Source organism: Rutilus rutilus, assembly GCF_951802725.1.
Source record: "Rutilus rutilus genome assembly, chromosome: 14".
Classification (NCBI taxonomy): domain Eukaryota; kingdom Metazoa; phylum Chordata; class Actinopteri; order Cypriniformes; family Leuciscidae; genus Rutilus; species Rutilus rutilus.
In genome coordinates, this window is record NC_140219.1 from 17,385,541 (window position 1) to 17,401,846 (window position 16,306).

A 16,306-nucleotide genomic window follows, 5' to 3' on the forward strand; every position below is an offset into this window, starting at 1 on the left:
GTGTGAATAAAAAGTTTCTGTGCAGCTAGATAATCGTATCTCTGCTATCAAACTACAAAAATGGCCGAACGGGGTGGAGTTGAACCTCTGCAATCTGGAGAGGGGGCGGGGTATGAAGTGTCTCAATTGTATTTAAAGAGACCGCACCAAAACGAGTTGCTCTCAGACGCACATCAGAAAAGGGGTAGAAAAGGGGCTTGTGGAGCTATATTAATGAGGAATTCAGACCCAAGCATTGCAGTTCCGCTTTATATAGACTACAAATGTATGATTTATATGTAAAAAGGAACGATTTAAAAGCATGATATGTCTCCTTTAAGATGATATTTAGGAGGGATACATTGACTATCCATCTGCCTGTAATTTAAACGAAGTTACTTCAAGCCATCAAAACCCCTAGTGAATTTTCACCAGCCCGAGCAGACACACCCTACCTCAGAACAGGATCCTGAAGCCACACTACACCATGTAGACAGCAAGTAGACTTCACTGTTAGAATTAAGTCATGCCCTCCACAGATGGTCTGTTATCTTAAAGTGACTTGGACAGCCACACAAATAAGCAGTCTCACACCTCAGGCATTTTGTATGGGACCCTGCTGTCTCTAGGGCAACCGTGGAAGGTTTAGGTTTCCTATGGCAACTGTGAAAGAGGACGTCCCTCCCACCAATCTCTCAGCCAATGAACTGCTATTCTGTGCGCCTTTTATCAAACCTGAAATGTTCCTTACTGATTATTTGACCAGTCAATTTAAAAACCATTTAGATTCATCTGATCAATCCATTTCAGTCAAATGCATTAGCTTAATTATATTTTTGGTGCGTGTGTGTGTGTGTGTGTGTGTGTGTTTTTGTTTGTTTTTTTCATTCTCATAACACACTCCTGTGGAGATATGGAAGTGTGGTATGGAGCACTCTCAGAAAAAAAGGTACAACGCTGTCAACTGGGGCAGTACCCATACAAAAACTAAAAGGTACTAATTTGTACACTTAAAGTACTAATATGTGCACTTAAGGTTCTAATATGTACTTAAAGTACTAGTAATATGTACCTTTAAGGTACTATTATGTACAATTTAGGGGTAAAAAGGGTAAAATTATCTACCTTTTCACTGTTCACCCAGTGACAGCTTTGGAACTTTTTTTCTGAGAGGGAAGAATCCTCTCTTTGGGACTCCTCTCTTCATTTCTGTATTTTATATAACTGGCTTAAATACTTTGGTCTTGCATACCACCAGTTAATCAATCCACTGGTACAAAAATATAATGAAGTCCCTGTGAATGTGCTCTCATGGTGAAATCCGAATATTCACAAGAACGTCGACATTACTCTATCTGGCCTTTCAGCGTCTCTGCAGGGACCAGCAGTGACCGGTTCATCTCTTTCTAAAAGGCCTCTGGTTATATTGTTCACGCTGAACCTCGAAGAGGTTCATCATTCTCATCCCTCTTGTTGAGCTCAGGATTATTGTCTTGTGGTCAGGGATACAGGCACAGCTCCAGAACAAAGCACGGGCCCTCTGGGTCTCAGTTCATGCTGTCTCACCCTCTTAGTCTGAACCCTCTCTCAGTACATCGTGGCCCAGCCTGCATGTCTGTTTGCTATGTCTCGGTGAAGAGCTGTCGGTTTGGGAACTCCATGAGCCAACAGCATCATAGATGGAATAACAAGTCCTCCTTTCAGTAAATGGCAGCTATTCTCTGACATTCATGTCAGAAGCAGCACATATTGTGCTTGAAAAGGAGACAATTAGAGAAAAGTACCTTCCGTGCACTTCTAACTTCTAACTTCTAACTATATTTTCCTGTTGATATAGTTTTATTTAGAAAATATATCTGTTCAAGTCTAACGCTGTCACCCAAAATTAAAAACCCTCATTGTTTTTGTGCCAGAAACACGATTAATTTATAAATGATATAATTAGGTAGTTGAACATATTGCCCTTTTAACTTCAGTCGTTAGCTACGTTTTGCAAAGAGCTTGTGGTGAAGCGAACTACTTTTTCAAATGATTTAAATGTAGATTAGATTACTACTTTCAGTTATGAATAGCTGTTACAAAACAACCCACTGTGTATCCCTAATGTTTCTTATCTGTACGTTTTTGCCACTGCTTTAGTTTGCGGAAATTTTAATTCTGTCTGTCTCTGGAAGTTATTTGAGTTGAAAAGGCCTTTTCCTTTTTTCATTGTCCATTAGGCTTCAAATGTCATGTGCTCCAGAGTTTTCTCTTTTATTGCAGGGTTTCAATCCAGTTGGGCCATTTGAAGCAGCATGCCATTGTTTTGTGGTTGTCTGAAATGCGGCTGCCTGGCACAGTGTCTATCTTACACACGCATACACATAGACATTCACAGCAGGGCTATAATTTCCTGCACATGTGGTTACACTGCCAAAGACTCCAGATTTCTGTCAAAGTCCCAGTTCTGTTGAAGCTGCTGGACCACAGTGAAGATTTCGCAGCAGTCCTAGTGCCCACTGGCAATATAACTGTTCTGATCAGTCTTTTGGCCCTTTTTATTCTTTTATTCTGCCTCTATTCAGTTTCTTTTTTAGGGTTCATGTCGTCTTTGTACATCTCACCAGTAAAATATAATTTTTATGATCTAAACTATACAACTAATCACAATACATGACAATCTATATATATTATTGTTAAAATGATATATTATTGTAAGAGTTTAAAATATATATTATAAATATAGTGTGATGACATGGCCATTTGGAAAATTGATGGCCAAATCAAAAGTGCATGAAATTCATTACATTCCCAGCTAAATCATTGCAAATATATATTTTTATATATAAAATTGCCCAACTCTTGCAGCTATTCAGTTTTACAGCAGCAGTTCAATGACATTGTGATAGCATCAGGACAGATGAGCGCTTTGAGAAAGTCTTTTCACTCCTGCATGGGTTCTTTCAATCAGAAGCCAACCAATGAGAATCATAGAGGCCTTATCATAATCAGCGAGCATCAGATTTCATCTCACAATTTACTGTTATTTCTCTAAATGACCTGCTTGAGTTTCTCAGCAGAAGGTCATTCAATCCTTGTGCCTTAGAATACAGGACTGAGAAGACATACAAATGACATAAAAGGATATTTGACTTTGAATGAATGATTTACAGTACGGTGACACATTTTGCAAAAGGCAATCATTGCCAATTCCATGAGCCAATCACAGCTGTCATTGCAAGGATGATGGATGCTGAGGGCTGGGAGACTGTGTGCATGTGCGCACACACACACACACACACACACACACACACACACACACATACACACACACAAGGTTTTTATTTAAATTTTTTTATTTTTTTTTGTTAACTGTTTTCATGTTAGTTTGCATGTATGTATGGATTCAAGCTGCTAATATACGGTTCCTCAGGAAAATGTACCTCAAACTGTAATCCATTTCCCATTATCACCTAATTATTGGTAAAACCCCAACGGGATGACACTGAGAGGCATAACATTCCTACATTGTAGAGGTTTTATATCTTCAGTTTGGGTTTGTAGGTTGAATTATTTGTATGTGCTGGAATAATGATAGTGTTATAGCTACAACACTTTTCTTTTTTACTGCATAAATTGTGTTTTTACTGTCCCTTACACCTTAACCCACTCTTAAACCTACCCATACCACCACACCTGACCCTAACCTTACCAGTGTCACACGTCAATAGCAGCAAGTGTTTTACAATACAACATCCACACAATAAGTACATTGTACTTATTTTTCGATGTAAGTACATAGTACTTAAAGCCACTTAATATAAAGTGGGACCGTCATGATACCCCTGTTTTTCAGTCCATGCTACCGCACATAAGGCAATACAGTACACAATTTTCACACTGCTCCTCTTACAGTTTTTTTCAATTGCACAATTTTGAAAACAGGGCCCAGTTTTTCAAACCCCTTCACACAATTAGCACAACACTACACCAAAGTAGCACAACACCTCAGATCATTTGCAAAATGGAACACTTTTGTCAAAACTATACAATGTCTTATAAAAACCTTATTTCGTTGTCATACCATAAACACAACCATCATATGGTCTGATTCTGTTTGAATCAGTTAAACACTCCTGTGCTCAACTTAAAACACTTTGCATTTACACAGATAAAGTGTAAAAATAAATTCACCAACACCAGATCACTGAAAATATCAGTCAATAGTCAGTCAATACTGAACATTTCAACAAAACATTCATAACAAAACATTTTCCAGTTTTCATACAGTATTACTGAACGTACCATTGTACTGTAAGCTTAAAGTAATACTGTTTTCATTTGCAAGGCAACGTGGGAAGAGTCTTTTGGAGGGACGAATCCACCCTTGTATGGATGCTCCCATACACAAAAGAATTATATTTGAAATATATTTTCTGGATATGTTTTGGAATATATGCAAATATTTGAAATTGGCCCAATAAATATATTTCATACTTATATTTCATATATTTTTGTTATATTTCAGAATATATTTCAATGTATTTGGAATATATGCCACATATATTTTTGACACTTTTGGGGACCCGTACAGAAAAAAATACATTGAAATATATTCTGAAATATAACAAAAATATATGAAATATAAGTATGAAATATATTTATTGGGCCAATTTCAAATATTTGCATATATTCCAAAACATATCCAGAAAATATATTTATTTTGTGTATGGGCTGCTTCAATTTGATCACATGCTTCCTCCATAGCTTGAATGAGGGGCATCCGGAGATCAAAAACTTCCACCGCCATGCTGAGAAGAACTCCTCAATGGGGATTAGGAAGGGGGAGTATGGTGGAAGGTATTGAACTGTAAATTGTGGGTGTTGATGAAACCAGTTTTGAGTCAGAGCAGAACGATGGAAAGCTACATTGTCCCAGACGACAATGTATTGCATCCCTTTGGTTTGCTGCTGTGATAATATTGTGTAATCTGTCTAAAAATGTAAGAATGAGGTCAGTGTTGTAAGGACCCAAGTTGGCATGGCGGTGGAGGACCCCATTCTGTGTAATGGCAGCACAAAGGGTAATGTTACCCCCATGCTGCCCTTGTACATTGACAATCGCCCTGTGGCCAATGATGTTTCTTCCCCTTCTTCTCACTCTTGTCAGGTTAAAGCTCACCTCATCAATGTATATAAACTCATGCGGGACTTCCTCCGCATCCATTTGCAAAACTCTCTGAAATACAGCGAAGATCACATTGTGTAGATCAATATACTGTAGGTCTGCTATACAGTAAAAATACATGTACAGTAAAATGTTATGTGTGTAGTACACAATACTACAGTCAGTGAACAAAACGTACCACCACATATTCACGCCACAGGACTTTCACCCTGTCTGAATTTCTTTCAAATGGCACTTTATACAGTTGTTTCATCAGAACTTAATGTTTTCTAAGGATATGAGCTATTGTTGACAGAGAGACCTGTTGGACATTATTGAAAATTGGGTGATCATTGACAATATGGTCTTGAATTTCTCTACGTCTGATTGCATTATTGGCCAAAACGAGGTTTATGATCTCTCTCTCTTGCTCCTGTGTGAACATGGGGCCCCTCCCTCCTTGGTGTTCTCGACGTTCAATCCTATGTTGGCCAAACAAAATACATGTAGCTTATTGTAAAATGATACAGGAATAGATACCAAAACTGTTGATACATGCAGTAAGCTATGGATTTTCTGTTGACAGAAGATAAGTTTCTCACCTGTGCTTTTGACGAAATGTCAGAACTATTGATGCCACCGTGTAACTGCTTAGTTAGGTTAGGCTGTACTCTCAGTCCAGCCCTCCCTCAGTGTTAATCCGTGGTTTATTACATGGTCCTTAATTGTAGCACGAATTTCGTTACACAGATTTGGTTATCTTCTTTTTTGTGCGTGTCCTACCCCTCCTCCAGGTCTTCCTCTCCCTCTTCCTCTTCCTCTTCCTCTACCTCTACCTCTGCCTTGGCCTCTTCCTCCACCTGGTACTCTCCGGATTCCCCTCTCATCCGCACTCTCCCTCTTCCTCTGACACCGTTCATTTTTGTTGAAGACAGGTGAACTTACCTGTTGCCTTTTTATAGTGCTGATTGGTGTGTCTACAATTAAGCACCAGTGTGTGTGCACACCTGGTGGCTGTGTTTAACCAATTGGTTCATGGCTGTGTTCATTTGAAAGCCTTTGCTTTGAAATTGCAAGGAAATGACATCATGATAAATGTCTGTGTCAAATGCATACAAGTGAGTTTAGTGTTTTGCAAATCACTGTGTGTAATGTTTTGCAAAAAGTGCGAAGCTGACAATGTGGTTACAGTTGTGCAAAGCTAGGCCGGTGTTTTGCTCCTTGAGTATAAGGTTTTGTTAATAAGTTTTAATTTGAGTATGTTATCAATTGAAAAAATTGAATGCAGCACTTCCTGTAAATGAGCACATCAAAGCAGCCAAGCCGTCTTTAGTTCAGATCATGCAATCAGTGCTTTCTCTCTCTATCTTTCTCTCTCTCTGTGTACTTTGTGCTACGGTGTAGTGACTGTGACAGCAGGGTCCCAAAAAGGGACCAATAGTGAAAATACTTTTTAAATATATATTTTTTTGCATCTAATTGACTTGTATAATCAGCAATCAATCAACAATATGATTGAAAACGTCAGCAAGAGTTACTTGAGCTGCATGAACTCCACAACTTTGTGACTTGTCAAGTTGTCACAAGACCTGATGATCATGTTCAGCTTAGTGTCTTGAGCTTTAGTGGAAGTAAGAACATATGACTGGCTTGGTGCACCAAAAAAATGAGGTCTTAATAAAGTCTAATTGGTTCTGTTTGTTGTTTACATCTACTTGAAACTAGGTTCAAAAATCAATCTAGTCTTAAAAACAAACATTTTTGTCTCTGTTAAATCAAGGTCCATAAATATGGTATATCAAGTGTTGAGTTGTGGTGCTTAAATTGGCAGCACAAGTTCAATCCTGGCTTGCAACATCCTTAATCCCATTCCATCTTTTTCTCCCTGTTATTTCTCTACTAAAATACCATGGCAATGATCTCATGTTGATTTCTATTCCTGTCTCTCTCTCTTTCTGCCAGTGTGTGGCTGTGATTTGGCACATTCCGGATTCTTCCAGAAGAGTGGCGAGTACATCTGCACAGCAGACTACCAGCGCCTGTACGGCACAAAGTGTGACAGCTGTGGGGACTTTATATCAGGGGAGGTGGTCTCTGCACTGGGCCGCACATATCATCCACAGTGTTTCGTCTGCAGTGTGTGCAGGTGAGCCCTCTACTACATAGACTACTAACATGTCATCATGGAAATGAATCCATCGGACAGATTAAACTTGAGGGAGCTCTGGTGGGATGCTGGTAAATGATGCTCATTTACTAATGTGCTGATGACTGAAACTCATTAATTCATCCACTGACAGCTATATGCACCCCCACTCATCTATAAACTAAGCAATTATATCACATTTAGTTCCGGTCTTCTAATTTCATCAGCCAAGCAACGTTCCAAGACTGCTGGTATTTGTATAATTTTCTTTGAAAGAAATTCAAAGTCTGTGACAAGAAAAAGAGTTTAGACTTAAGGAATGTCTTCGGTTTAACTGAATTTAAAGGGTTTGATGGACCACATGTAAAAAGTGGGAAGGCAAAGGTGAACTCTTGACTTCTTATGCCACATTCTCTCGCTTTCAGTCCAGTAAAAGTAAAACTTTTAATTAACCTTCCAAATAGTGAGAACATTTGCATTGTGATTTTGCTCATCATATTTTTTGTCCGCTTTTCTGATGATCATTTATCTTTAGCAGATGATTTGTATGTCTTAAATTTGATTGACTCGTGTCAGATATTAAAAAAGCAGGGTCAGACTATTGTTCTTGCAATTTAATGCATGCATTATGTACCTCAATGTACCTCAACTTCAATGTAGCCTACTCGTCAAAGAAATTTTTTACTTGAATTTGCCACTTGGCGAGTGTTTATTTTGGACCCTGTGTGTAGGCATCTTCACTTCTCTTGACTAAATTGCTCTAGAGAGTATAATACCCCAAGTGGAGAAGGAGCGATCAATGCAGAACTGAGCAGAATATTGTAACATGAGTCCATGCGGAAGAAAGTTGAGGTTTGGGGCTCAAAATATGCAATAGTGCCCAGAAAGTAAGCAGAGAAGGGAGAAAAAGTGTAAATGGAGAAGCTGCTGCGGTGAATATTTGCCTCACAGAATGAAAGGAGCAGATGAAGTTAAAGGCAGCGGAGGAAAAGCACCATCTTTTGTCCTTCATGTATGGCCTGTTCTCAGACTGACAAGCAAGAAAATACGAGGTACTGTAAGACATCCCTGCGGGGACCCATTATCTGTCTGCCCAACACTGACACACTGTTATTTGAATCCCATTGCTTTTTTGTAGTAAAAATGGCTTTGAGACAACTGTCTCAAGTAAATTCTGTATTTACTATACTGCTTTAGTATTCACATTGGGTGACTGCTCTCTCCTCTCTCTCTATGCTTTTTCCTCTCCTTTTTTTATTCTTTCTTGAGCTTTTTTGAACACTTTGCTGGGCTGTAGTGAATTTGCTGGAGAGCTGTGAGTTTAGCTGCTAATGTGTCTCTGTTATGTCCCATTTGTAATTACAGTGTGTTTGGTTTGTTCTGATATTCAGGAAATTAGTTCCACTAAGCAACTTGCCTCTCCTCCTTTAGTTCATTAGCACACCAAAAGAGAGCACACCGCTTGATGAATTTATGTGGGTAGGAAAAGGCATTTTCACGGAGGACTGGGATTGCTTTGTTGGACTGCGTTGCCAATTGGGCTACTAAATGGCCCAATGGGATGCTCTTGGCAGGAGTAACCTAAACATTTATCGGCCTGACCAAGAAGTAAACAGTCAACGAGAGAGCTAGATTATGTTACATTTAATATTTAGACCATCTGTGTGGAGACCAAGCTCTAGATTTAGTGGGCTACCGTCCCAGTAGTGCTGTCAGTGATAATTCATAAGTCATGTTACAGCCCTCAGCAATATATTGAATAGTTTGATGCCAGTATAACTCATATTTCTGAATGGCATTATGGGCCTTTAATTTATATTTTGAGGAACTGTTGCATTTTTCAAAGATGGAGGGATGCTTGATTGTTTTACATTTATTTAACTGCAAAACAATTATTTTCATTTACTTTGCAAAATTGTATTAAAAAAAAAGGCAAAATGACAATTCATATTGTCGAAAAAGAGGTCTTATTATCTTAATCAATTTTGGTTCCTTAATGAATTTTTTGTGTGCAAATTTCAAGAATTTTGTAAGAGTGCACAGGCTAATTGTTCTGTCCTGAAAGAGTCGCAATATTGTGTCCGTGGACAGAATAAAAGCAGCAAAGCACGAAAACTGTAAATTTTTAAAGAGCAGGAAAAGCTGACAATGCTGTGTGTGTGTCTGGAGGGAGTGTGATGTGACGGTAATGCCAAGGTCGCGTAAAGACTGCACGGAAAGACACGCACAAAGCCTCATGAGGAAGCGCCCACAGCTTTCACATACAAATATAGAATGAAGTAGGTTGTGTGAAAGAGGAGGCCTAAAATACAGAGACAGAGAGAATGAAGGAAATTAAAAAGTAAGTGTAAATCCCGAGACCATGCTCTTATTGGCTCTAGCTAGGGGTGAAGCGCTATTACGGGTATTGACGATAACCGTGATATTCAAAACATGAAATATCGATACCTTGTTAAAGGGTGTGACAATATATTGTGATAACCGTTATATTTTAAATAAATAGCATTTTTTAGTATATTTTAAAGGGATACTCCACTTTTTTCGGAAATATGCTCATTTTACAACTCCCCCAGAGTTAAACAGATGAGTTTTACCGTTTTAGAATCCATTCAGCCGAACTCCGGGTCTGACGGTACCACTTTTAGCATAGCTTAGCATAGATCATTGATTCAGACGAGTCCAGTAGCATTTCTTTCAAAATGACCAAAGAGTTTCAATATTTTTCCTATTTAAAACTTGACTCTTCTGTAGTTAAACCGTGTACTAAGATCGACAGAAAATGAAAAGTTGCGATTTTCTAAGCCTATATGGCTAGGAACTACTCTCATTCCGGCGTAATAATCAAGGAACTGTGCGGCCGTACCATGGGTGCAGCAGGCGTAGTGATATGACGCAGCGCCTAAAAATAGTCCCCAGCTCGGTAACTTCTTCCAACGTGACCGGGACTAAGTTTGTCTAACCTATTAGACCTATTTTCAGGCGCTGCGTCATATCACTACGCCTGCTGCACCCATGGTACGGCCGCACAGTTCCTTGATTATTACGCCGGAATGAGAGTAGTTCCTAGTCATATAGGCTTAGAAAATCGCAACTTTTCATTTTCTGTCGATCTTAGTACACGGTTTAACTACAGAAGAGTCAAGTTTTAAATAGGAAAAATATTGAAACTCTTTGGTCATTTTGAAAGAAATGCTACTGGACTCGTCTGAATCAATGATCTATGCTAAGCTATGCTAAAAGTGGTAACGTTACCGTCAGACCCGGAGTTCGGCTGAATGGATTCTAAAACGGTAAAACTCATCTGTTTAACTCTGGGGGAGTTGTAAAATGAGCATATTTCCGAAAAAAGTGGAGTATCCCTTTAAGTAAATAATCCAGCGGCAGTACCTGGTTGACATCCCAAAGTACTATAGGTGGCAGTATTGCCATTATGTGAGTTTTTTGGATTTAGAGAAAATGACTCGTTAGACACCCCAGTCTGCAGGACTTGCCGATTAACAGCGAACACAAAAGTGGGCAGTACCACCAACCTGTTCACCCACCTCTGCATCCATCATCCTGTGGATTTCGCCACTATACAGAGAGTAAGTCGCAAATATTTTGCTAGTCCTGTAACGGGAAATGTTACATTAACCTGTCGACTGCTGACGCCTTTCTGTGTTTTGTTATGTTTACATCCCTTGAGGCTTTTAGTGTGCTCATTCGGATAAAAACGTATGGATGTTTACTTAAAATATCTTTAGAGAGGAATATTTTTGTTGTATTATTATCCAAAATAGGGCGATGTGAGCATTATGGAGCGTTAAACTCATATGTAATTTGTTTCATTCATACTCGACACCGGAGGGTGCCGTCGCGCAGAAAGTCTACAAGTGAGACCCATAGAATTATTAAACTTTTGATGTTCCAGGAAATCCAGAGAACTAACACACTATCAGAGCCCGTCTACGGAGAGCCTGCCCACTCCCTATTAAGTCCTATTGTACCGAATTTTGGCTGTAGTACCACCAGAGTTCCACTGGGGGCGATCGCCATGAGTGCAAAATGAATGGGAGTCAATGGGGCTAGACAGCTAAATTTGTCTCTTTCACCCGATTGCCGTTGAGAAATCTCAGATCTGATTGTAGATTTTGCTGATTGTAGATTTTTCTACATGGGTTTTAGGTCGAAAGTTGAATGAACGAGTACTTATGTCCTTTTGATTTCTTACAGGTTGAGTTGTTGTTGCCCATAACACGCTAGCATTCTGCTAATGACGTCAGCATTCTGACGTCATTGACATTTTGAAAGACTTTTTAAAGCAAATAAGTGACTCTAAAAAATCTAACACCCAGCAATGTGTAATTTCTTTGCATCTCCTTTCGAATACAACATTCAAATTACTAGACAAAAAATTATATCCTGAGAAAAGTGGATTTTGAGGGGTATACCGCCATTGACCTCCATTCATTCTGCACTCGTCCTGTGAGCGCCCTCATATGGAATCAGAGTGGAACTGCAACCAGTTCAGAAGCCGGAAGTGTAGTGAGAGTGAAACTTCTCGCCATATTAGACATTCTCTGACACTATTGTAACAGTATGGGTTATCTGTGTTTTTCAAGCCATCTTGGTTAAATTCATATTTAAAATGCAATGCTAATCAACATACCCTTTATCACTGTATAGAATGCTTTAAAATAATATAATTTCTGCCTCATTCTGTGATAAGGAGCCACATCAGTTATTTCAATCATTTGACTGACGCTATAATGCGATTTTGGAGTAAAACATGCTGTTATACATGCTCATAAATTGTACTTTGACGCTGTGCTAAACTAAAAACAGTTAGCATTTTAGTCTCCACTAAATTAATTCACATAGCATGGTCTTAAAGATTTTCCATAAATCTCAGAATTTAGATGTTTAAATGTTTAAGAGTCTACAATGTTTGAAATCTGAAGGGTTTATGAACTATGTATTTGATGTATTTTCCCCGATTTGGGTTCCAAATGGGGATGCAGCTTAACAGGTTAAGGTATTAGTTGTGTTGTTAAAGTTTAGTTATAAAACTGTTGAACTTGACATTTTTACACTCTCCTGGTTATTTCTTAGGCAGTGTCAAAGAAGCCAGAAAAAGCCAGAGTATGCAATGGTGTGATTCATTGGCTAAAAAAAGAAAGCAAAACATAAAATAAACAAAGTAAAGATTCATTTGACTGATAACATTGTTTGTTTTTTCAAGGTTTCTTTAGATATCGTGATATATCATTACCGTGAATTATTTTGGCCACGATAACCGTAATGTGAAAAATCTGATATCGTGACGGCCTTAGCTCCAGCTATACTGAAACACTGGAGAAACTAAAGGAATTATTCCACCCATGTGTCTGACACAGGCTTTGCAAGTGCTTCTGTTGTCTGCCCACTTCCCTGTCATCTTTCACTCTCGATTTCAAAGACATCTTTGTGTGTGGTCTTAGTACTGGAGGAGTTTGTCATGCCATACTTCACATAGCCCAGTGAACAGTGTGTTGGTTTGTGTGTTTATGTACAAATGTGACACTGCACCATGCAATATTAAGGTACACAAATGCTAAATTTCCAGCTGAAACCAAAAAGTGCTTAATAGTATATCATCTTGACATTTGCATTAATCTTAATTTGATAATTAATAATAAATAAAAACTCAATGTGTTCTTAGTAAATTTAAAACTGATTAATATACCGTAGACAGTGGCAGTGTGACAGAAATAATACAGGATCTGTTTTTAAAAGAGCTGTTTCGTAATCTTATAAAGTGGCAGAGCCCCGGTGTTCCTCTAAGGTCATGGTTTAATGTAAATGGATTGTTTCATAATTGCTGCATTAGTAGAGGAATAGTCTACTGTAATAGGATTTGTCTCGTAGTGTAGAAGCTTCCAGTCATGCTGATTACTGAGCAGATAAAGTAGTGCTGTGGACACAATGGATTATGCGAGCTGTCATGAGACATGCGGTCATGTGCTCTAAAGAGACACATGCGTTTATCAACATAAAGCATAATCTATTCTCCATAAACAGGATCTAAGCTTATGTATACAGTGGAACATGGCCTTGTTCTTGGTTTGCAGAGGCCTTTGGTAAAAGATTAGGAAGAATGGTGAGGAATAGCCCAAAGACCATCTTAAACTCCAATGAATTTCCAGATGGTCCAGGTTGGATTATACTGGACTCTCTGGTGGAGCAGCAAAGCAATGTTGCTCACCAGCAAAACTAAAATGAGTAAAGATCCCACCTTGTCCTTCCTTATATACCCCATTGCTCATAATTTTTAAGTCATTACAGTATGTGATACGAGTCACTTTGACCCTTTATTTCAATGATGCTTGTTTCTTGAGTGTGTCTGAAGGGAAGACAGCATGCTTAGTGAGAGCTGGGTCGTCATTACAGGCCTGCTCTGGTCTGTGCTTGATGCTTTGTGGGTAATAAGGCCTTCTTCAACTCTATTTGGGGTTTAATGTTACTTGAAGCAACTGTTCTGCTCTTTAATATTTGTAAATCCTTATTTGTTTGGATCCCATTACCATACCTGTCAATTACCATACAGGATTTTCATTACAAGACATTTATGCTACAGTTTAAAATTTGGGGTCAGTATAATTTTTTTTTAAAGAGTCTCTGTTGCTATCCAAGGCTGCATTTATTTAACCAGAAATACAGTAACACAGTACTTATGCTATTACAATTTAAAATAATAGCCTATCTGTTTTCTTTTTGCACATAATTAAAATGTCATTTATTCCTGTGATGGCAAAGCTGAATTTTCAGCATCATAACTCCTGTCTTCAATGTCACATGATCCTTATAAATCACTCTAATATGCTGATTTGGTGCTCAAGGAACATTTCTTATTATTATAAATTTTGAAAACAGTTATGTTTCTTAATATTTTTTTGTGGAACCGGGATATATTTTTCTTAAGTGGATTTCTTCGATAAATTGAAAGTTCAAAACAACAGCATTTATTTGAAATAGATTTTTGTACATTGTAGACGTACAATGTCTTTATTGTCACTTTGTCTTTACTGTCACTTTTGAAAAATTAAATGTGCACGGAAACCTAAATCATGCAATTGCTGTTGAAATATTAGCAATTTGGTGGAGTGTGTGTAGATCAAGTTTTGCCTACTTTGTGTGAACCTGCCAATACTTTTCTTTGGGTTCTGGGTTTATTTGAGTTTTTTTTAGTTTTTTTTATCTGGATAAATTTTAGGCTATGGTTTACCTATGTGTGTGTGTGCTATGTTTAATAACATGTTATCTGTTTGTCTTTCCCCTCTCTAGGAAACCTTTTCCAATCGGGGACAGAGTGACGTTCAGGGGTAAAGAATGTGTCTGTCAGCAATGTTCCCTCAAGCTGGTTAATTCCAATGAGCCAATCAAAATCCATGGGCCCAGTCGTAAGTCTCTCCCCTCAATTTAAATATGAAATATGTGGTCCACATGTGTGTGTGTGTGTGGCCTGGCAATCCCCACATTAAGGGATACACAATGTCCCCACAAAGATGGCAATACCCCAAATCCTTATGCTTGTGGGGAAATTTATTGGTCCCCATGAGTGATGTTTTTCAGAAAGTTTTCTGTGATGGGTAGGTTAAAAAGTAGGGTTAGTGTAAGCGGATAGAATATACAGTTTTTACAGTATAAAAAAAAAACATTGTCTATGGAAAGTCCCCATAAAACATGAAAACACAACGTGTGTGTGTGTGTGTGTGTGTGTGTGTGTATTCATTCGTTATTTTCAATTTCTTGAGTGTTTGAGGGGAGAGGACAGACCCCTGTTCAACAGATTAGAGAGTGTGTAGTGTCTGGGTAAACAGAGGCAGAACACTGTGATGTTTTATAAAGGCCAGAGGTGAAGAGCGTCTGAGCCTTGTGTCTATGTTTGCTCTTTGGTTGAACAAATGTAGAGAGTCTGAACATGCCTGGGACATTTCTGCTATGCAGTCTTTCCCATTTTATGAATTGGATAAAATGTTAAAGGGTTAGTTCACCCAAAAATGAAAATTCTGTCAGTAATTACTCACCCTCATGTTGTTCCAACCATGTAAGTCTTTCGTTCATCTTCGGAACACAAATTAAGATATTTTTGATGAAATCTGACAGAATTTTGACTCCTCCATAGGCTTCCAGTGTGACCGAAACTCACCGGCCCAGAATAGTTATTAAAACATCGTTAAAATAGTCCAAGTAACTACAGTGGCACTACATTAAGTTTATCATGCGACGAGAATACTTTTTGTGCACAAAAACAAACAAAAATAACGACTTTATTCCACTTTTCATTTCCTTCTCTCTGGGCCTCGTAGTGTTTTTGCGCTGCGCGTCTGTGTTGCACGTCATCACGCAACACACACATGACCGGCGTCGACCAATAGTGAGCCTACGTTGTGACGTGTAACACAGACGCGCTGCGCAAAAACACTACGCGAACCAACTAGAGGTCGAGAGAGAAGGAAATGAATAGTGGAATAAAGTCGTTATTTTTGTTTGTTTTTGCGCACAAAAAGTATTCTCGTCGCTTGATATACTTAAGATTGAGCCACTGGAGTCACTTGGACTATATTAACGATCTCTTTAATAACTTTTCTGGGCCAGCAAGTTTCGGTCACATAGAAGCCTATGGAGGAGTGAAACATGGCTCAGATTTCATCAAAAATAGCTTAATTTGTGTTCCGAAGATGAACGAAGGTCTTACGCGGTTGGAACAACATGAGGGTGAGTAATTACTGACAGAATTTTAATTTTTGGGTGAACTATCCCTTTAATGTTTTTTTTTTAAAGATGGGAATCGTATTACTTTTCTTTTATCACAATTAAGTCAACATAATAGTGTAGTAATAACATAATCATTTTAACTACTTTGGTTTTAATGAATGGTCCCATTTTTGCCATGTCACCTGATGTAACGAAAACACCAGAAACTGATTTAATATGTATTCCAGGTGTTCCTTCATTTTTTCTTTCTTAAAAATGTTAAAAACAATTAAATAAAAATGTTGATACAATTATAGAAA

General features: G+C 38.3%; 1 protein-coding gene across 5 annotated transcripts in view; it reads left to right on the top strand.

The window, feature by feature from the left end:
- Positions 1-16,306, top strand: part of ablim3 (actin binding LIM protein family, member 3) — a 67,347-nt gene that overhangs the window by 22,241 nt on the left and 28,800 nt on the right. For all 5 annotated transcript variants that reach the window (XR_014629738.1, XR_014629739.1, XR_014629740.1 and 2 more), the window contains exons 3-4: positions 7,088-7,271; positions 14,574-14,689. Coding sequence is in view for 1 of the 5 variants with exons in the window: in XM_084429624.1 (XP_084285750.1) it covers positions 7,088-7,271; positions 14,574-14,689 (300 nt within the window). In the remaining 4 variants the exon portion in view is untranslated. The remainder of the gene's footprint in view (positions 1-7,087; positions 7,272-14,573; positions 14,690-16,306) is intronic.